The sequence below is a fragment of the Nuphar pumila genome, chromosome 15 (genome assembly GCF_984573655.1).
Source record: "Nuphar pumila chromosome 15, dmNupPumi1.hap1.1, whole genome shotgun sequence".
Classification (NCBI taxonomy): domain Eukaryota; kingdom Viridiplantae; phylum Streptophyta; class Magnoliopsida; order Nymphaeales; family Nymphaeaceae; genus Nuphar; species Nuphar pumila.
The window spans coordinates 10,215,173-10,238,620 of NC_143263.1; the positions used below are offsets into that span (position 1 = coordinate 10,215,173).

General features: G+C 36.2%; 1 protein-coding gene across 2 annotated transcripts; it reads right to left on the bottom strand.

Moving 5' to 3' along the window:
* Positions 1–2,827: 2,827 nt before the first annotated feature.
* Positions 2,828–20,868, bottom strand: LOC149814446 (uncharacterized). 2 transcript variants are annotated; one of them, XM_089989228.1, is made up of 3 exons: positions 20,702–20,868; positions 6,849–6,948; positions 2,828–3,710 (listed from the first exon to the last, which is right to left on the bottom strand). In XM_089989228.1, exons 2-3 carry the CDS (start codon positions 6,888–6,890, stop codon positions 3,057–3,059), a joined length of 696 nt encoding a protein of 231 aa, XP_089845354.1. In that variant the 5' UTR covers positions 6,891–6,948; positions 20,702–20,868; the 3' UTR covers positions 2,828–3,056. The 2 variants fall into 2 exon arrangements, with proteins under 2 accessions (XP_089845354.1, XP_089845355.1); XM_089989229.1 differs by lacking the exon at positions 6,849–6,948 and having other exon boundaries at positions 20,702–20,867.
* Between the last annotated feature and the right edge of the window lie 2,580 nt (positions 20,869–23,448).

Sequence of the window (23,448 nt, forward strand, 5' to 3'; positions counted from 1 at the left end):
GAATGTACATATGGTTGTATGAGAAGATCCATTTTTGAATGAATGAAATGAAGTTGTATGAAAAAGTTATTTTCATGTAGATCTCGTAAGTTTCTAGTGGTTTCAGTTACACGAAGTTCACAAATTTGGTTGTGCAAACTTCACACTATGTATGTGAAATTTCAACTATGAAAAAAATCGCTGATATGGTTATACGAACTTTGAATTATATATGCAAATTTAATAGAATATTTACAAAGTTTCTATAGGTTTATTACTGAAAGTTCACATATATGGTTATGAGAACTTCATACTATGTATGTGAATTTAGTAAAATATTTGCGAAGTTTCAGTAGTTTTTTCTTAACAGAGAAAGCTGGGGTTAGGCAGACCCCTACAAGTTCAAAGTTGCAACATCCCAACACAAGGTGATGTGCAGTAACTTCTCCTGCCAAACAAGAGGAGCCCCGTTGGTAGTAAGTTTCAGTAGGTTTGAGTAAGCGAAAGTTCACAAATATAGTTACGCGAACTTTGTAAAGTCTGCAAAACAATTTGTGTGAATCTGCCTTTTAATGAGAGGGTGTGATACCCAAAGAGCGCACCGATATATCATGCGAATCTCAGGAGGTCCGCTATGTGAAGGTTAAAATGGTCTTTTTAAAAGCAGACATTTGCGATTTTGAACATCGGGTGAATTTAAAAAATTATAAGGTTTTTCGAGAAACACATCATTTTATCATATAATATGATCATTTTCTGTTTTTAACCCCTAAGTAGATCAATTGGCAAATCAAAATGTACCACCTCAAATTTCTTGCCAATCATATTTAAGTTGCTATAAGGCAATTGAATTTAGATATCTTGGCCTAGAAGCACCTACACTAGGTCCAAAATAAGTAGAAAACCTATAAATACAAGTCCAATTTCCTAGTCTAAGCATCTAGAATTAGAAGCCCTAACACCCTAACCCTATTAGTGTTAGCAACCTAATGCACCCACATTGAGACCCTAATGAAGTGTTGACCCTAGTTAGATCTAAATCCCTATTTAACCAAATCGCTTCAACTTAGCCGAAGCTCTGTCAAACCACCACTGCACTTGCCATTGTCCTAAAAAAAGGGCTACCTATAAGGCATCACGAGTTGGACTCGTGCTCGGATCATTTAAGCCCAACCCAGGATCATCTAATAAGTTGAATGAGTTGATACCGTACATCCATTTAAGCCTGATTAAGTGTAGCTTTATGTTAAGTGGTTGCATGCCCAACTTCTCAACTGCTCTGTCAAGTCACTGGCAAAGCTTAACAAGGAGGTGCAGCAAGGAAGTCAAGGAGACCAAGTTTTATAAGACTAAAGATGCCAGACTGTTGAAGATCTGGGATGTAAGCAGACTGGATTCAAGAGGACACAAGTGAATTTAGACTAAACAAATTAAGAGTTGGACTTAGATATAGAATAAGAAAGCCAAATGAACATAGAGCCAACAAAACATTTATTGTAAAGGATATATGTTCACATGTAAACATAGTATGACCAAGTAGGATATAATGTCAAATTTGGATTTCTTAGAAAAACATAGGACAGAATCCAACACATCTATCTAGGTCAGGTCTAAAACTCTTTACTGAATTCAACTGGATAGATTAAGTCAACCAGACAACCCATACCACTTCCATCAGTGGTTGGTTCATTATCATGAACCTGCGTTGGTAATGGTAGGACGTCCTGTACAGCAGAACGTGGTGCAAAACAGGAAGGGGCATGACTCATTCATCATCATTCACTCAGACATGGTGACATAGTTTATGAATGGTCCATTTTTTAATTGCACCATGTGTGAACATGCATCATGCATCATGTAGACCACTTTGCATTTAGAGCCAATCCGGTCTCGAGTCTCCTTATTCTATAGTTTGATTCTGATAGCTGAAACTTAAACTTAGGCTCCGAATCACCAGAATGCTAACCATCTCAAGAGTGTGACAGCATTTGGAATAAATTGATCAGGGAAATCAACCAACATCCAAAGCACCTCGTGGAAATATCAACAGAAGTACATATAATGAAATAAAGCAAATGAAACAGAGCATTCACCTAGGAAGCAGAGCAGTCAGAGGTAAACCTGAGGGTTGCCCTCAGATGTCATCCATCTTGAACTCAACATTCACCGTTGGATGGCCCCTAAAGCAGATGTAGCTAACAGACTTGCAACTGTTCATGTTCATGGCAAATGACAACTCTGGTTTGTGTTATCAACGACCAAGATATGTGGTTAACCTTGAAGATGGGGGGATTCAAGATAGCACAAGTTATGATTGGTAGGGGATACTTCTCACAGGATCCATAAATTCCGATTGCAATATCTGTAGATGCAGATAAGAAGGCTGTGCTGGACTACTACTTAATGCAAGACCTCCTGGTCAGTCTGGTTTACCACAAATGGCTACTCTGGTTGGTGTTATCAACGGCCAAGATAATCAGAAGATGCCTCACCATCGAGCCATGGGTTGCAAATGCAGTTCATCTTGAAGGAAGGTATCCAAGATAGCACAAGTTATGATTGGTAGGGGATACTTCTCACCGGATCTATTAATTCTGATTGCAATCAAGGTAGAGGCAGATAAGAAGGCTGTGCTGGACTACTACTTAATGCAAGACCTCCTAGTCAGTCTGGTTTACATTCGAATGGTTTGCTTGATGCATACAATCTTAAAACAAGTAAACCATAAATCACAGAAGGAAAATAGAAAGTGATTAGGGTGGCTGAGAACATCCTGACCTTTTAGGTGTCCATAAAATAGTGTAAAGAATCAACAAACAGAACCATCATCTAATAACCATGCAGACAGAATTGCTAATCGATGTAGAAGTGCTACCAAAGGTCAACTACAGCATATTTTAGTAGTTCAGGAAGTGTGACAAAATACAAAATTTTAACTGCAATGGAATTCAAAAGGTTCTACCATGGTTTTACCCTGTAAAATTGATCTACCTCGATCATTCGTGTCTCAAACTTGCCCATGAAAGACAAACTCCTGTTGTATGCAACAAGGAGGGTAATGCATGCATAGTATTTGATCACAAGTTCTTGAAAGCTGATTCGTGCATTGGTCCCTTGGGTGTCAACCTTGCCAAGAGAGCCTTGTTTCGACAGTGCTCTTCATTGATGAAGTAATACTTATCATTGGCTTTGAAAGTCACAAATGGCCGTTTGGTGTCTGGTGGTTTGACATCAATAAACCTTATTGTCCTAGGAATGTTGGTCGCCAACCACGATATCATCTCAACCTCAAATGTATCTGAACCAGGCACCCATCTGAGTTTGTGAACATAAGGGTTCACAAACCAGTGGAGTGCGGCAGTGGTGGAAGCACTAAGAAATATGACTGATGAAGCGACAGCCCCCTTGAGAATCACATTCATCTCTGGTGCGGTTAAGAAAGTTATCACAGGGCCCAGTGATACTGACAAGCAGCATGTGGAGAGGGAGAGGAGTTTCACTTTCTTGATGGTTGAAGAAATGGGTCCAGAATAAACAACCCCAACTTCTTTTCCATCTTCATCAGATCCAAATTTCCGGAGTCCTATGCTTGTTTTGCTGTCACTTTCTGTTACCATTGAGCGTGTTGCAGCTTGGGAGGCCCATCTCTTGCAAACACTCATCACAGATGTAAAATCCTCAGGATTGCACAAGGATGTTTTAACAATAGAACATCTGTTCCACATTGCAGCCTGAGACCAGAAAAAAGTGAAGCATGTAATCCAACAAAATGAGAACCCAGTCTGCACAAAAGCAAATGGAGACTGATATCAGGTGTAAAAATGACAGTAATTTCAGGCCTTATGGTTGTCTTTAACACCTGCTTCAAGCTTCAGCTGCAGACAATATGTTAGAGCAGATTGACAGCAGATTAATGCTTCATGTGGCAGATTCTGCCCTTAAGATGATAACCAGACCTCTTTGAAACATGCCAAAGAGGTGATGAATAAGTTTACATCCATTTCAGTTTGACAAAGATGCTGAACATATCAAAGAGGGAGATATTTTCATTCCAAATAAGAACCATATCTTCCCCTTCATAAATTTTAAAAAATTACTTCATTCTCTATAATAGGGGAAAATCCACCAGAGATAGAGCTTATTCTCTTTTCTTCTTTGGTAAGAATATATCCACAACATTATATAATTGCTTTCTAATTAATGGCATATGCAAGCACATTTATATCTGAAGGTATAGCTTTTCCTCCAAGGTTTATATATGTATGAGAGAGATTTTTTGTTGATTGTAAGGTCATCATTGGTGTGAAAAAAGTAACACCCCATTGATAAAGTTCAGCCCATTAGCTTTAAGAAGACAAGAAACAGAAAAAAAGACTGTCCAGTTGATCAACTAATCAACAGACAGCGCATTAGACAGATCATATTAGAAGCATACTTATTTTCACCTTCAAGAATAATTGCTGTGAATATTCTAGTACAAAGTGCCAACGAACTTTTTACATCATGAATTTTTTTAAAAATTTCTCATACTTCCTGGATGATCAAGTATGCATGGTGCTGAATTACCTCACACGTCCTAAAGTTGCATGACAAAAACCAACAAAAGCAGCTACTGGTGGTGTTTCAATGGATACAACTGAAAAAGTGAAAACGTTTTGAACTTGTTTGAGAAGCAAGCATCCTAAACAAAAATATTGGGAATAAAAAGTTCCAGCCAAGGTTGTAAATGGAAAAACATGAATCTTCTGAATGTAAACAAGAATAGCCAAAGCACAAAGATGATCATGAAATATACAATGTGAAAGGCCTTAACAAACTTTTAAAACGAAATAAGACATGCTTAAGCCAATGTAGCTCAATATACATCCAAACACACCCCTTTTCACTCAAAAAAGCCTTTATAAAAGACATGGACAAATGTATGCAGATTGTGAGGATCCTTGAGTTCTCCCTTTATAATGTAACACCCCAATTATATCCAACTATAGAGGTTTTTGTGAAAGTCAGACCAATGTCCTTACAAGTATTATGAAAGATGTCCATAAGGAAAATAATTGTTAACAAATAAATTCTGAAAAATTTTCTCCCAAACTTTTGAAACAAAGTAATAGTATATCTAAATACAAAAATCTTAAATAAAAGAAAAACTTAAGCTTTTGAGATGGTTAATCTTGTCTGATTCATAGAATTCTGAAATTTATACTGAAATGAAGTAGCTGACTTTTTATTCCTTAAGAATTTAAACTTTGAACTATTTTTCAATGAATGAAAATAGGGGGATATTTTCTTATTTACATGTAGTATCTTAAGTAAATGAAAAATAAAAATAAAATAAATATAAATGAGGACATAAATAAGTTGTGAGAATAGAGATGACAAAGTAGTTACATAGTAATAATATTTTCCTACCAAATTGACTTCCCTGCTCTACACACACACACACACACACACACACACACACACACACACACACACACACACACACACACACACACACACACACACTCTGCCAACTGCCTTACCTCCTCCATAAATACCTCTAAGGGGTAAGAAAAATAGACGAGCAAAGAAGATAGAGAGGCCAAAAGCAAGGGAACCAATAAGGTTTGGGGAGTTTCGTGAACAGATACATAATTAATTGTGGTTTTGATACTTAGGATTTAATTTGTCATAATCGATTTCCATAATTAGAGTTAGGTATTCTTAAATTAGTTCTGTAAATAAGTAGTTATGGCTTCCAATAGTTATCTAAACATAGTATTTTCTTATTTATTTTTCCTATTCTTATATTTTCTTACTAAGCATTATATCTTATTAATTGTTTTAGAGTGAAAATTTGTTAGAGGTAGCAAAGATTTCTGAGAAGCACTCATAGGATACTTCAACAAAGATATATTGTCTTAACCTACAGTTGAGTTGTTAATCTGTCAAATTTGAATTTTAAAAAGCATTATAATCATGCGACTTGTATTGGAGATTTTAATGAAATTTAGTTATATGATACACTATTTGATGCTTATATTCTTAATTTCTCTTTAAAAAGTTGTCAGGTTTATTCGATTCACAAAGACCCCACAACAGAAATGAACAACCTGATAATCGCATCCTGAGAAATGATCACAGGTCTGTTCACATTTCCCCTTCATTAAGATAGCTCGATTAGTCGAGACCGTTAGTCTATCTAAGGTCTTCCGTCAAGCAAAGTGTAGCTGCAGCAAGACAAAGAGAAAAAAATTTCAACACGCTCTGTAGAGCACTGAAAATCCAAGCTTTAAGGTAAGGAATTTGGTGCGCTAGCGCGCACTTATGAAAGATTTTCTGGCGGGGCCTACAGCCAACCTAGGAAGAGTCATATGAGGCAGAAGCTCCACATACGGTTTGGAAGCCGAGCCTTTCAAGCAATGGGGCCTAGGGACCAATATGATGATTGGTTTAGGTAGGGCAGCCGGCCTACTACGGGGCACCTGTAGAGATTAGTGCATGAGACCGCAATCCACAAACTAATGCATGGGACTCACCCTTACTTGGAAATGGAGAGGGGAAACATTTTGATTATTTATTCACCTTCATTATTTCAACATATAGGTACACTCGTAATGAAATTTTAAGATGCCACATTTATCGAAGTAGTCAGAACTTATGTGGGATAAAATGTGACAACCAGCTGACAAATTTCTAAAGCTTCCAATTGATGACCGCTTATTTGTTCCCAATATCCCATTAGGAGACATACTAAATTTTTTCCACAGAATTGTTAATGACCTATCTGATCTCAGCAAAAGAAAAATGGGGAAAAAGATAAAAAAACAGTTCTTGTAAATAAATAATCAATCTTTGGACTGATAAAGATTCAGTTGAAGTATTTATACTTGCTTGTTTAGAAAAGCTTTAGCTAAGACTTTCATCAACATCCTGAGACAACTTCAGTTTGATTTGGATACTATCACCTTGCTTCTGGTTTCGTTGCTACTGCACATGGACATGGTCACAAGGCAATGGTAAGACAAGCACAACCATTTTACCAAAAAGTACGACAGAACACATTTATATACTTGTCAAACCATACATTGTAATATGAAATAATGAATAGTGTATTAGGAGCTAACAACATAACTTGTCACTTAGTAATTCACTTTTCATTTTGTCGGTTTATTATGTAACATTAATCAAGGATATAACTGTATTTGCTTGAGATAGTTTAATATAGAAAGGATAAGGAGTATAGCAAGCCTTTTTCTTTGGGCCTAACAAACATCTCTTTGCCTAATGACTCCTCTCCTTTTTCTTTATTTATGAATGTCCATATTTCTACTTTAGTATCAAAACACTGTGATTGGATCTGATTCAGGTAAATGAACGATTTGATTTCTGATCACTTCCTTATATCTTTTATTCAGTTCCATCCTTTTGTACTTCTAATTTTTTCTAGTTTAATATATTCTGTCTTTTATTCAACAAACTTCTGTTTTAGTATTTCTTCACAATTACCAAAAAACACTTCTAGTCCTTCCACTGATCTTCTGGTTTTCAACCCTGCACGCATTTCATTACATTTTTTAACTTGAGTCCAGCCTTCAAATCAAAAGGACAAGAATAAAAAGTTTTGACATGTGTGTACATCTAAATAAATAAACACAAAGACATCACACACACACACACACACATAACATCACAATCACAAAAAGTGTTAGATATGATCACTCTTTAACTATCAAAAACAAAGAAAAGGCATATGCAGTCATATGTACCTATTCTAGGCATGAAGGGGATCAACTTGGGCTGCTTAAGGAAACGTGGCCAACAAGTTGTTTATACTCACCACCCTAAAAAGGTAACTAAATTTTAAATCAATCACAATGAAAAATAACCAATAGCAAACTAACATGAAAACATGCAACTTATTCTTATATTTGAAACAACTTGATGTTTGAAAGACCCCTTTAGGCTTCTACAGTTTTTTGTGACAATGAACTAGGAGTATCATCAAGTACTCTACCACCAAAATTGAAAGCTGATTCTGAAGCAACTGTGGTAATAGGTATTGTCGATATATCACAGGACAGCTTTGAAGGAATATAATATTTTAATTCCTTATCCTTCCACTATCCCAAAATGTCAAAAGGTTCAGATACATCAAGGTTATGATTGACTAGTCCATTATACAAATACATGGCAAGATCTGATTTTAAAACTTGGAAAGGAATATTGTCTGCCTTATTAAAAAAATCAAAGAAATCAACGCTACCACTACTAGTGCTATTTCTGGCCTTAGAGTTGCTACCACTATTGGCAAACTTATTATTGCCCTAGATCTTAGAGGTACCCATACCAAAATTTGTTGCTGCCATATGTCGACTCTCGTGCCGAGCAACATAATCATTATAATGCTCTTGCAACATGGTCTTCACTAATTAAGCATAACACATAGCTTCTTCCTTGTTAGGATAGACTCATGGAAAATCAAAATCTATCAAAGTTTTCTTTATCCTTGGATCTACACTGATGCAACAGCCATCAACAAGTTGAAACTTCCCCAATATTTCCCAAAATTTTCTATCATTCCATCAATCTCATAAAGCCGAAGCCATTGTTAGCCCTTTCATCCATTTTCGCTTTCATCCTTCAAATTTCAAGAAAAAATAAATTTCAAGAAAAAATAAATTTCAAGAAAAAATAAATTTCAAGTCAGATATTGGGTTCTTGAGGAAGTTTGAGAAACATTATAAAATATTTAAAAAAAACTGCATATAATTCGAACTTCATCCCAATCTTTTTTTTTCAAGCACCTAATTAAAACATGCATCTTCAACCTTGTGTCGGGGAAATACATCTTTGTATATCAAAACTATCTTTAACATTAAGTATATCGAATTCCATTGAATTGAGACATCCAAAATTAATTTTGTTGATATAGGAACGTCTATTTCTTTTGTTGCAACTTTGAAATTATAAAACCTTGAAAGTGAGACCTTGATATACTTGGTGCTTTCTCTGATGACGTGAACCACCTCTTTGATTTCCTCAAGCCCGTTTTGCACCATCAAATTCAAAATATGCGTGCAACATCACACATGAAAAAATTTGCCACCATACTGCAAGTCTAAACCACTTTTCTCCAAGTTATCCTTTAATATCCTAACAAGAACATCATTGTTATATGCATTATCAATTATAATTGCCAATCTCACAAAAATTAATGATGCACTTCTGTACCTTCTATTCCTTATCAATAAAGTGGGCTGTCAAACACAGGTCTGCAAAAAATTGATTAGGTGTCCAAATATCCGTGGTCAAACTTATTCTATCAATGCCAATGAGCGCTTCTTTCATCTTCTTCTTTTCTTCCTCACATAACTTCATGCAGTCCTCTTTAATGGTAGTGTGCGATATTGGTTGAAGCATTGGGTTCAAAGTTCTACTATACATATTGAAACATTGATGTTCTACCATTCTAAAGAGGTACTCATGGGTAATGATCATCTTTGCCATTACCTTCTACACTATGTCCATGTCAAACTTTCCACTTAGAAGAACCATATTGTTTGGATAATCTAATCCTTGAGCACTACTGAAACTCAAATTTTGTTGCTTTGCTTTTGCATCTTTTCCTTTGATTTTTTCTAAATGCCTAAACATTTAGTCATGCAACCATCCTTGGAATGTTTAAAGCAACATCACAATGTCTGCACTTAACCTTTTTCACACTTTTGATTATAATTTCATCGAAATCATCCCATGCAGAAGATTTTCTTATCTCTTTCTCTTAACTACATCTTCTTGCTCTTCAAATTTGACATTTTCTTTCTAACAACCATCATTTTGAATCTGTACCAGAACCAAGTTCTACTGCACCAAGATTAGCCACATTCTGTTGTTCCATTGGTTGCTTTCCCTTCTTAGCATATCTTTCATTTGTTGTCGTCATCCTTAAAATTGCTGCAAACAAGGTTGTAAAAAACATATTGTAACCTGTATCGGCCAGGCCCAAAATAAGATACACATCGTATCCTAAAAAAATGTATGTTTTAAATAAACAAAATCCAAAAAACAGGAAAAATCTAAAAAATTCATAACACAAGAAACAATGATGAATTGCATAAGATAAAACTATAATATCACATATCAAACAATTATGTGCGATGAATGGCATGCATAAGACATCGAACATTCAATAATGAAGATAATATGCTACAAGTGGCAAGCATATCTCACAAGAAAAATACAAACTATGAAACAATATGCATATTAAATAACAAATCTAAGTTAATAAGTCACAAAATTCATAATAATTCTGTTTACATATGTTGAGTCTAATGTATCATATGTATATTACCATCCGTGTTTGTTGCCCCTTTTGTATTTATATGTACATAGCATTATTTTCAGGGTTATTTTTGCACTTTCTCAGGTAGTGTAGAGTCAACAGCTTTTGTTCTGTAGTGGGGTAGAGGGGATGTCCTCTTATATGGCTGTATTCTTCTCATTTTAGATGTAATGAAGTTTCTCTTCTCATCTTCTTTGTTATCTCTCTCATGGTTGAAACTTTATTGCTTTGATATGGTTTCAGAGCCATACCCAACCCTAGAGAGAGATCTATAGTGATCATCTGGAAGGAAAGAGAAAGAAGAAACTTCATTCTGGTGTGTCGGGTATGTGACCTGTTTTGTGTGCTCTACTAAGGAAGTCCCTACATTTGATGCGGTTTTGTTTGATTGAGTTGGGACTTTGCTAGCTGTTGATTTTAGATGATTTTTAAATCAAGAATCATTCTGATCGGAGGTATACTCAGTTTTATACAGTTTTTTATTTTATTTTCTGAACTGTGAATATTGTTTAGATTTGAGAAATCAGTTGGTGTTGATCTCATCGGGGGTTTTCAATATCTAGATTTGCATCATTTGGGTCATTTTTGTGTTAGAAAGCTGTTGGATGCAAGGTTGTAAGTATCGTATCGTTACCCGTATCGGTTGGGCCCAAAATAAGTTATGTATCCTATCGTATCGTAAAAAATCATAATTTTCAATAAAAAATTTCAAAAATTCTAAAAAAAAATCATGAAAAATCAGACAAAAATAGCAAAAAATCTAAAAAAAATCATATCCTATGAAACAATGATGAATTGCACAAAATACAACCATAAAATCACAAATGAAGCACTTATGTCTCTATGAGCTGCATAAGACATCATCAAGTATTAACTATCTCACAAGAACAATGCAAAATATTAAATATCTTGCAATTAAGAACATGCCACAAGACTCATACTTTCATATTACATAAATAAAAATATTATGACAATAGTTGCACTCGGTTTTCACTCATTACTTGAGTGCCCTATTGCCATGCCGGATCATCTGATGTGGTCTTTGTTAGAGGGTGGTTTTATAATTTTACTCATCATAGAGATATTTTATCTTAATCCACATCATTAAGTGAAAAAATGGCGGAAAGGGACTCTTACTAGAGCAAACAACAAAAACCCTCTCCCTTGTGCACTGATTGGCCCCCAAACCGCTCTCACGACTCTTAAGGTGTGTGGATACCCCTCTAATGGCCTCTACACATATGAAGAAGTCAGCCCTCAAGAGATCTTTAAAAAAAAGCTCAATTCGGCCCTTTTAAAGTGCGTCGAAGGTATATCATACGATACATTGATGTATCGTATGATACACACTCGTATCGGGATACGAGTGTGTATCGCGTTGTTATTTTCCATAGTAACAATATGTATTATATTGTATCATACGATACTTACAACATTGGTTGGATGTGTTTTGGTAGAAGTAGAGAGATTTGAGTAGTTTTGAAGGCTATATTGTTGGTGATAAAGTGGTTCTCCACTATTTTGGCTATCAGGTTTGAGTATTTTGCCTACTAATACGAGTTTTTCATCTTGAACCCGATAAAAGTATGTCTTGGCTGTTATATGCATGAAATCTGAAGATTATTGAAAGCTTTGTGGGTCGGTACATTAAATCTTGGTTATCGGTAGTGTGCATTTGTGCCTTGTTCTATTTGTGCATATTGGAGTGGTTTTTTGGCATTGCTTTTGTTCAACATATTTGGCACTGTTTTTGCTGTCATCAGTGTTTGTATGCAATTTTTGAGTTGTACTTTGGGGGTTTTGTGGTAGAAATGGAGAAGGGAGAAGGTATTCGGCTTGTTCCCGTAAAATTTGACAGGACTAATTTCACATATTGGGGCTAATATTGTGCATACCGTTGTATTTGGGGTGTATCTTGTGTTGACACAAATCATTTAGAATTGATATAGATTTGTGGCCTGGATGGTGTGATGATTGGAGTTGATGTTTAATTGTATTGTTACCTTCTCTCCTGTTGATTGTATTGTGTAGGATCATCCATCAGGAATAAGGATTGGGATTGACTATAGGAGAGGAGACTTATATTGCCTGGACTGGGTGGATGAATTCACAAAAAAGATACAGTGTTAGTGGACTGGGAGTTGCAATTATGGATGACTCAGTTTTGTGGCACCAGAGATTAGGTCATATCTCTAGCTCTAGGTTGTGACATTTGGTATTTATTGGTAGTTTAGGTGAGTCAAAGTTAATTGTGTCAAGGCATGTATAGGAGTGTGAGAGCTGTAGGTTGGCAAAGGGTCACACATTGCCATTTGGGACAAGAGATAGAGAAGTTGAGTGTCCTATCGATCTTGTTCATTCAGATGTGTGGGGTCCCTCAACAGTCTTGTCCAAGGGGGATATATTTCATGAGATGTAGAAGTGAACTCTTTGAGATCTTTAAAAATTTTTATGCCATGATTGAAACTCAGTTCTTAGCTAATTATGACTCTTCGAACCAGATCTTGTGGTGAATATGTCAGTTTTGTGTTTGAGAAGTTTTTGCAGGAAAAAGGAATTGACCATAAAAAATCTTGCCCTTATACTCCTGAGCATAACAAAGTAGCTAATAAGAGCTCCTCTCTTTGGAAGTTGTGTGTCAAAAGCTTATTGGGCTGATGCGGTTCAATTGGCTATCTATCAGATAAACTGTGTGCCATCAAGTATTCTTAAGGGTACATCTTATTTTCAGAAGTAATATGGAATGGTTCCAAATTATAGAATGATGAAGGTGTTTGAATGTACCTATTTTGTGTCTATCTGTTTGACAAAGAGACAAATTGTCTCCTAGAACTATTAAATGCTGCTTTCTTGGTTTTTCAAATGGTCAAAAAGGCTATAAGTGTTATGATCCAGTTGAAAGAAAAGTTGGGTATCTAGAGACGACGAGTATACACCTTTTTTTAGTCTGATTGAAGATTAGATGAAAGATAAATCTGATTTGTCCTTTTTAGTGCCATTTCCTGAAAAGAAAAGCATGAATGAGCATGTGGAGGTTCAGGAGGAGCAAGTCCATTTGAGAGACAATAAGTTTGAACAATCCTATTATAGAAGCATGAAAATATTGTTGAGATTTCATTCTTGGATCAAGTGGAAGCGAAGTAAAAAATATACAAGCCAATCCTGATCCAATTTCTTCTTCAGTTGAACCTAATCGCTCAAGCTCAGAGGGTGTCTTAGGAGTTTTTCTCTCCTAAACATCGTTCATTTTTTACATTTCTCATATTGAGTGTGAGTCCTATTCAGAGGTAGCTTTGAAAGAGGAGTGACAACAGATAATATTTGGAGAAATGAATGCACTGAAGAGGATACATGCATGGGAGTTGGTAAAGCTTCTTTCTGAGAAGAATATTGTTGGGAGCAAGTGGGTTTATAAGATCAAAACAAATGCAAACGGATCGATTGAGATACAAGGCAATATTAGAGGTGAAGGGTTACAGTCAATAGTTTGGACCAGGGTTACCGGAAGCGCCTAGCTAAAAGGGGAAGCGCGCTTCGGAAGCGCGAAACGTCGCGCTTCCGAAGCGTGGGGGGAAGCGTCCCCCTTTTTTGGGAAGCGTGTTTCCCTTTAATGGGGGACGCGCTTTCCTTTAATGGGAAGCACGCTTCCCATCACGCTTCCCCCCTCGCTTCCTCCTCGCTTCCCCCACGCTTCCCCTGTTTTTTTCAATTTTTTGTATTTTTTATTTTTATTTTTTTCGCTTCCCCCTCGCTTCCGAGACGCTTCCTAGGTCGCCTCCGAGACACTTCCCGAATCGGTCCTAAGTGGTCCCACGCTTCCCCGCTTCCTAAAATTTTGAAAGTGCCTCGCTTCCCGCTCCCGCTTCCCGTATCGCTTCCTCAACTGGCAACCATGGTTTGGACTTGATTTTGCAAAAATCTTTGCACCAGTTGCTCATATGACCACTAATAAGGACTTTGTTGGTAGTAGCTTTAGTGATACAATAGAATTTGTGGCAACTAGATGTGAAAAATGCCTTCTTAAATGATGATCTAGATGAGAAGGTTTATATGGAATTGTCACAAGGGTACTCAGATCCTGAGAGTAGAGTTTGCAAGTTGAAAATGGTACTATATGGACTCAAACAAACACCAAGATCCTAGTTTGAAAAATTCAGTTTTGTTGTTAGATCGCTTGGTTTTGAGCACATTTATCATGACCCAACCTTGTTTGTGACATCCTCCATACAAGGAAAGTGCATATTACTCCTGTATGTTGATTATATGATTATTACAGAAAATGATTTGCAGATGGATGATACCAAGAAGAAATTGACTGGTATTTTTAAAATAAAGGATATGGGAAATCTAAAGTATTTCCTTGGTTTAGGGATTGAATACTCGAAGGAGGCACTATACTTATCTCAACAAAAGTATGTAACTGATTTGGTTGTGAATGCGAGATTGGCATATGATTCAAAGAGAGTTAGTTCTCCTATGGAAGCAAATTTAAAGCTAAGGGCTTTAAATGGAGTGGAATTAGAAGATCCAGTGGCATATAAGCAGTTAGTTGAGAGTTTAAAATACTTGACTATATCCATACCAAATATCACTTATGGAGTTCACGTGGTTAGTCAATTTATAAGCTCTCCTAGGACGATTTATCTTGCTGCAGTTATCAAAATCATTAGATATGTGAGGGACACCATGCATTATAGAATGTTCTTTTATTTTCTTCTTCTATAAAATTGAAAGCTTACTGTGATATTGATTTTGGAGGCTCTACTCGGGATCATCTTCCTGCTACTAAATTTTGTATTTTTCTTGGTAGCTCATTAATCTCATTAAAAAGTAAGAAACAACAAAGAGTTGTCTTATCTACAGCTGAAGTAGAATATATGGCTATGACTCAAGTTACAACTAAGAATTTTGGATGAGGTGGCTATTGAGAGAGTTAGGAGTTCTTGTTGATGGTCAGACCTCCTTATATTGTAACAATACGAGTACCATTCATATTGCAAAGAATTCAGAGCTTAATGAAAGAACTAAGCACATTGAGATAGACTGTCACTTTACAAGGACCTATGAAGATGGAGTTATCTCACTTGAGCATGTGGGCTCTAAGGATCAGATTGCAGATGCATTCACCAAGAGTCATGCTCATTTACATTTTAGTTCATTCCTTTCCAAACTTGGGATGATTCCACTTGCATCATCTTAAGTTTGATGAGGAGTCTTGAGACTTATGTATCATATGTAGATTACCATCCTTGTGTGCTACCCCTTTTTGTATATATGTACATAGCATTATTTTGAAGGACATTTAGGTAGTGTAGAGTCAATAATTTTTGTCCCGTAGTGAGGTAGAGGGGATGTCCCCTTATATGGTTGTATTATTCTCATTTTAGATGTAATGAAGTTTCACTTCTCATCTTTTTCTTGGCTATCTCTCTCATGGTTGGAACTCAATTGCTTTGATAACATAAACAAAAAAATTTATCATAAAGTGTTTTTTTAATGCTTAAAATTTTTACATAACCAATCTTTTTCAAAATTCAAACAAAAATGAATTAGATAACTTCAATCATGAGTATCATCATCATCTTCTTCTTTTTTTCAAAAAATCTCCTTAAATCACTCTTAAGCTCTTTAGGGATGAATATGAACTAGCCCCAAGGGGTCTTATGTGTTTTCGAAAAAAATTTGAAATGAGTGAACTTAAACTGCATTTATAATATATCTAAATATACACCCTATATCAGAGTGTATCATAAGATACAAAGATAAAACAGCATATCGTAAGATACATGTATCAAGATATGGGTGTGTATCACATCGGAACACCCCATAGATATGATACTATGATACACTATAATACTTACAACATTGAATATAGTAAACAATTTCAAAGGAAGCAAAGAAAATTATTGCAAATTACAAATAGACAAAGGAAAAGTAAATGTTGAATTACAAGTGAACAACATAAATGGAAACATTCATCAATTTATGTCAAATAGTCCATAAGATTATAACAGACATATATAAGTGCATGCATATCATAAATAATTCATAAAGAGGCTAAAAGATCGCAGGACTTCAAAGTCATACTTAAAAACAAGTCCTCTAATTTCCTACTACCATATTAAAATCATAGATACTTTTTTCCAAATTTGTCCTCAACCCTTTTCTAAGTCCCTCATAGTCCATGGCATGCATACAAAAGAGCTTTTCTTTTCCATTTTTTTGACTTCTACACATTTGCAGTCACCATATTGTAGTAGCTGGTAGCAGCAGTAATAATACTAAGAAGAAAAAGAAGCAAAACAACAAGAACAATACAAAGAGAACTTACGTTCATAGAAAAACAAACTCATGTTTTTTGCCGAAACCAGCTTGCATTGTTTTATTCAGAACTTAAGTCAACAGAAAAGGATTTACCAACGTTAATTGGTTAATAGGCTGGAAGACAGTTAAAATCCAACCCATAGTAAGCATTTACTGATTGTAGCAGCACATTCATTCAAAAGCTCAAATTGGATTAGTGATCACGAAGCCACAAACAATAAGAGAGAAAAGTAAAATTATAGAATACATATCGCGATGAAAGCATTGAATACCATTACTGTAGAACATGATGAGAGAAATCGGAATCAAGGTTAAGACAGCTTATATACATGCATTCACATAATCAGTCCATATACAGTGCATATTTACATATATGTGTGTCTGTGTGTGCATCCTCAATTGTCAATGCATCAATATATTCAAAAAGAAGAAGATGATGATAATGAAAAATATAAAAAGATGTCAAAATTGCATCAATGACAAGAAACCCTAATACCAATCACCACGATGCCATGAAGCATAAACCTAATACCAGAGGAAACCCTAACACCAATCAGGAAATGATAGGTGTGGATCAATAGGGGATTGTTGGAATAACTAGAGGTTAGATTAGGAAGTTATTAGGGTAGTAGCCGTACCAGCTGCACAAAGGAGCAAGAGCAAAGCAAAGATTGTGGGTGGGGGGAGAGCTGGAGAGGGAAAACCAAAAAGGAGAGAACGCTCTCGAATCCTTAACCCAATCCCTAGAGGCAAAGGGCTACAATCAATAGTTTGAAATTGATTTTGCAGAAACCTTTGCACCAGTTGCTCATATGACCACTATAAGGACTTTGTTGGCAATAGCTACACTGATACAATAGAGATTTTGGCAACTAGATGTAAAAAATGCCTTCTTAAATGGTGATCGAGATGAGGAGGTTTATATGGAGTTGCCACAAGGGTAATTAGATCTTGAGGGTAGAGTATGGAAGTTGAAAAGGGAACTATATGGACTCAAACAAACACATTGATCCTGGTTTGAAAAAAAATAGTTATGTTGCTAGATCACTTGGTTTTGAGCAAAGCTATCATGACCCAACCTTGTTTGTGACATCCTCCATACAAGGGAAGTGCACATTACTCATGTATGTTGATGATATGATTATTACATGAAATGATTCGCAGAAGGTGGATGATACCAAGAAGAAATTAGCTAGTATTTTTGAAATGAAGGATTTGAGAAATCTAAAGTATTTTTTGGTTTAGAAATTGAGTATTCGAAGGGAGCACTATATTTATCTCAACATAAGTATGCAACTGATTTGGTAGTGAAGGCGAGATTGGCAGATGATTCAAAGAGAGTTAGTTCTCCTATGAAAGCAAATTTAAAGCTAAGGGCTTTAGATGGAGGGGAATTAGAAGATCCAATGACATATAAGCAGTTAGTTGAGAGTTTAATAATACTTGACTATATCAAGACCAAATATCACTTATGTTGTTCATGTGGTTAGTTAGTTTATAAGCTCACCTAGGACAATCCATCTTGTTGCAGTTCTCAGGATAATTAGATATGTGAGGGACACAATGCACTAAGGAATGTTCTTTTATTGTCTTTTACAAAATTGAGAGCTTACTAATGCTGATTTTGGAGGCTCTACTCATGATCGTCTTTCTACTACTCGATTTTGTATTTTTCTTGGTAGCTCCTTAATCTTACTAAGAAGTAAGAAACAACAAAGAGTTGTCTTATTTATAGTTAAAGCAGAATATATGGCTATGGCTCAAGTTACAAATAAGATTGTTTTGGATAAGGTCATTATTGAGAGAGTTAGGAGTTCTTGTTGACGGTCAAACCTCCTTATATTGTGACAATATGAGTGTCATTCATATTGCAAAGAATTCAGAGTTTCATGAAAGAACTAAGCACATTGATATAGATTGTCACTTTACAAGGAAGACCTATGAAGATGGAGTTATCTCACTTGAGCATGTGGGGTCTAAGGACCAGATTGCAGATGTATTCACCAAGAGTCTTGCTCATTTACATTTAGTTGATTCCTTTCTAAACTTGGGATGATTCCACTTGCATCATCTTAAGTTTGATGAGGAGTATTGATACTTATGTATCATATGTATATTACCATCCTTGTGAACTACCCCTTTTTGTATTTATATGTACATAGCATTATTTTCAAGGGCATTTTTGCACTTTCTCAGGTAGTGTAGAGTCAACAGTTTTTGTTATGCAGTGGGGTAGAGGGGATGTCCCCTTATATGGCTGCATTCTTCTCATTTTAGATGTAATGAAGTTTCTCATCTTCTTCTTTGCTATCTCTCTTATGGTTGAAACTCTATTGCCTTGATAACATAAACAAAAAAACATCATAAAGTGTTTTTTTAATACTTAGAAATTTTACATAACCAATTTTTTTCAAAATTCAAACAAAAATGAATTAGATAACTTCAATCACGAGTATCATCATCATCTTCTTTTTTTTTAGAAAAAAATCTCCATAAATCACTCTTAAGCTCTTTAGAGATGAATATGAACTAACCCCAAGGGGCCTTAAGCACTTAATCTGCATTATAGTATATCTTAAGATACACCTTGTATCAGAGTGTATCATAAGGTACAAAGATACAAGGGTGTATCGTAAGACACACGTATCAAGATATGAGTGTGTATCATATCAGAACACCCCATAGATATGGTATGTATCCTACGATACACTACGACACTTACAACAGTGAATATAAAAACAATTTCAAAGGAAGCAAAGAAAATTATTGCAAAATACAAATAGACAAAGGAAAAGAAAATGTTGAATTACAAGTGAACAACATAAATGGAAACATTCATCAATTTATGTCAAATAGTTCATAAGATTATAACAGACATATATAAGTGCATGCATATCATAAACAATTCATAAAGAGGCTAAAAGATCGCATGATTTCAAAGTCACGCTTAAAAGCAACTCCCCTAATTTCCTACTACCATATTAAAATCATAGATGTTTTTTTCCAAAATTCTCCTAAACCCTTTTCTAAGTCCTTGATATCATTTGGCATGCATACAAAAGAGCCTTTTCTTTTCCATTTTTTTGACTTCTACACATTTGCAGTCACCATATTGTAGTAGCTGGTAGCAGGAGTAGTAAGACTAAGAAGAAAAAAAAAGCAAACCAACAAGAACAATACCAAGAGAACTTATGTTAATAGAAAAACAAGCTCACATTTTTTGCCAAAAAACAGCATTTTTTTTTGGATTTATAACCCGAAGAAACCGCACCTGGCACGAAGACCTGGTTGCACTGGCTTAGCCTGCCATACCTACAGTCTGCCGGCAGCCTAAAACTCTGAGGCTATGACCCCTGCCCCCGGAGCCTATGCTATGCATTGGCTTGGGCAGAGGAGCTACGCCCATTGGAATCGAACCTTCACTGCCCATCAAGCAGCCAAGGCCCCACTACGCCAACCCCCCTTGGGGCTGCCAAAACCAGCTTGCATTGTTTTATTCAGAACTAATGTCAACAGAAAAGGATTTAAAACGTTAATTGGTTAATTGGCTGAAAGACAGGGTTAAAATCCAACCCATAGTAAGCAGTTACTGATTCTAGCAGCACATTCATTCAAAAGCTCAAATTGGATTAGTAATCACGAAGCCACAAACAATGAGAGAGAAAAATAAAATCATAGAATACATATCACGATGAAAGCATTGAATACTGGGACTGTAGAACACGATGAGAGACATCTGAATCAAGGTTAAGACAGCTTATATACGTGAATTCACATAAGCAGTCCATATACAGTGCATGCTTACATATATGTGTGTCTGTGTGCGCGTCCTCAATTGTCAATGCAACGATATATTAAAAAAGAAGAAGATGATGATAATGAAAAAAAGAAAAAGATGTCAAAATTGCATCAATTACAAGAAACCCTAATACCAATCACCACGAAGCCATGAAGCATAAACCTAGTACCAGAGGAAACCTTAACACCAATCAGGAAATGATCGGTGTGGATCGATTTGGGATTGCTGGAATAACTAGAGGTTAGATAAGGAAGTTATTAAGGTAGTAACTGTACCAGCTGCTCGGAGTGGCAAGAGCAAAGCAAAGATTGGGGGGGGGGAGCCGGAGAGCTGGAGAGGGAAAGCCAAAAAGGAGAGAGCGCTCTCGAATCCTTAACCCAGTCCCCAGAGGGTCGTTTGTTTCATAGCGTAGAAAGGGATTTCGGCACAAAATGAAATCCCCACTTGGGCAGAAAATGCTTCCCAGGGGATGTGTGACGCGTTTCCGTTGAAACCCTTTATATGGGTGGAAAATGTGTAGGCCCCACTTGCTACCTCTTGCTTCATTAGCGTTGTCCTTAAAAATATTAAACGTGTATGAGAACTGAACAGGCCCCATTAATGGCCCGTTCTGCCTCATAAGTTTTAAGTGTTTTGTGATAGATTTGAACTGTTAAATGTATTTAGCATGCTCTATTTAGTGGGAATTGACTTTTGGATCATGTTTTTTCGACAAAAAAACATATTTTTCTGATATAGGAAAAACTGGTACCTTCATAGCAATTGATTTTGGATGACCGGAAAAGCCTCTATATATGTTAGATTATGACGATCCAAAAGCCAGTTCTCACTAAACAAACCTATAGATCACATCTAGGGTAGAAAAAAATACTTAAAACTATAATTTTTTAAGGAGCCTAACGAGACCTAACGAAAAAAGGGCTTAAGGAATGCATTACTCTCTCTCTCTCTCTCTCTGTATATATATATATAGAGAGAGAAAGAGAAAGAAAGAGTAATTGGTCGGTGTCTAACCAAACGGTGACTAATGAGTGTCGAGCATTTCTGGTTATTGGATCCAAATGACGTCCAATGGGCAGAAAAAGGAGCATTTAATGTCCTTTTTGTGCCCACTTAACCTTATTTGCAAATCCCTCTCCCTCTTCTTCTTCTCTCTCTCCCTCTCCTTCACTACAACACCTTGAATCGAGCATCCTTATTATTTCCTTTCGAAGATCAAAAAACTGTCAGAGAGGAGTTTCCCCTGAGTTGAGCACCCATCTATCTGGCTCTCCTTCCCTCCCACCACGGCGGAGCCCCCTCACCATCAGAGAGCCTGCTCAACATTAGAGGAGTTCCCCTGAGTCGAGCATCATTCGGAGGATCCTCTCCTAAGTCGAGGATCCTAATCAAGCGGAGCCTAACTAGGGCCTAACCCTACTCCAGTAAAGAGAGAGGAGAGAAGGCAACTCGTGACCCCTCGCCTTCTCTCTCTCGCGCACACGCGCATATGTGGGAGGTCACATATTTTTCTTCCAAATTTTTGGAGGAAAATTACATATTTAGGAGGAAAATCATATATTTTGGAGAAAATTTATATATTCACAAATTTGAGAGAAAAATTACATATTTATGAGAAAATTCACACATTTGAGAGAAATTTCGTATGTTTAAGAAAAATTTCACATATATTTATGAAGAAATTCAGGAGGAAATTCACATATATTTAGGAGAAGTTTCACATGTTCAGGAGAAAATTCACATATATTTAAGAAAAAATTTATATATTTAGGATAAAATTTTCATTTTTAAGAGAAAAATATCATATATAGAAGAAATTTTACATGTTTAAGAGAAAATTCACATATATTTAGTAGAAAATTCACATATTCACATATTTTTTATTACTCAAGAAATTGGAGTTGATTGATTCCTCTTAGCAAATCTGCTGCAATGAAGATGTGGGAAGAATCCTTCCCTAAGCTTAGTGTATGTGTGATCAATGATGGGAAAAAGAACGCCAGACTACAAGGGAGCGTGAATACTGACAACAGATCCAACAAGGAGAGGGAGGAGGTATGACAATCCTTGGTTCAAGGGAGGCTCCTCGAATGGTGCTTGGCTCAACAGAACTCCTTCGATATTGAGGAGGCTCTCCAATGGTGAGGTGGCTCTAGTGTAGTGGGAGGGAAGGAGTAGATGTGTGCTCAACTCAAGGGAGGCTATTCTCCTTCGATGGTTTTCGATCTCTGGCGAGGCACGGTGAGGGTGCTCAGCTCAAGGTGTTGCAGTGAAGGAGAGGAAAAGCAGGGGGAGGAATTCACAAATGAGGTAAAGTGGGTACAAAAGGGGCATTAACATTTTTTATAGCCATTGGATCTCATGTGGATCTAACGACTAGGAACGTTAGGCACCGACCAATTACTATATATATAATGGTAACAATGGATGGCCTTAACACTAGATGCACATTAAACGTGCATCTAGAGTTAATTTCAGACAATTAGCGGTGGTGGCCGCCACCACCAATTGTCTTTGTTTCTTAAAAAAAAGTGTCACCAGTGATTCATGTGAAATCAGGGACAAATAATGGTCAAACAATAGTGGACGAGAGAGAGAGAAGTAACACTGGATGCCCAAACGAGCTCACGCAGTTGATCACACATTTTTTTTAAAGGCCTTACAGTTATAATATGCCATAACTACAAGTCCTTTAATGAAGAAAAAAGATTGTGGTTAAAGCCTTTACGAGCAGATGTGCAACATGCTTACTCTTGTCCCTATATAATTATATATAAATATAAAATAAGAAAAGCTCTAAAAAACCATTTAGCGTGGATGCATTACCTCTTATATATAAGGGGTCTGTGCTAAAAGAAATTTGTTAATGAAATGTGCTAAATGGGTTTTTTCTGCTCATTCGGTGTTCTTTTTGCAGTTTCGACCACATAAATGCATTGGGCATGGTTGATTTAAGAGGAATTCACACCTAGATCATGTACATTTTATGAAAAAATGATATTTGGAGCCTAAAAAATTTACA

What these genes read in the sequence shown, in the direction of transcription:
- LOC149814446 (XM_089989228.1), bottom strand. Translation starts at nt 6,890, where the DNA reads ATGTTGATGAAAGTCTTAGCTAAAGCTTTTCTAAACAAGCAA. An exon ending in AAGCTTTTCTAAACAAGCAA is followed by an intron (nt 3,711 to 6,848) that starts GTATAAATACTT and finishes TTCTGGTCTCAG; the next exon opens with GCTGCAATGTGGAACAGATG.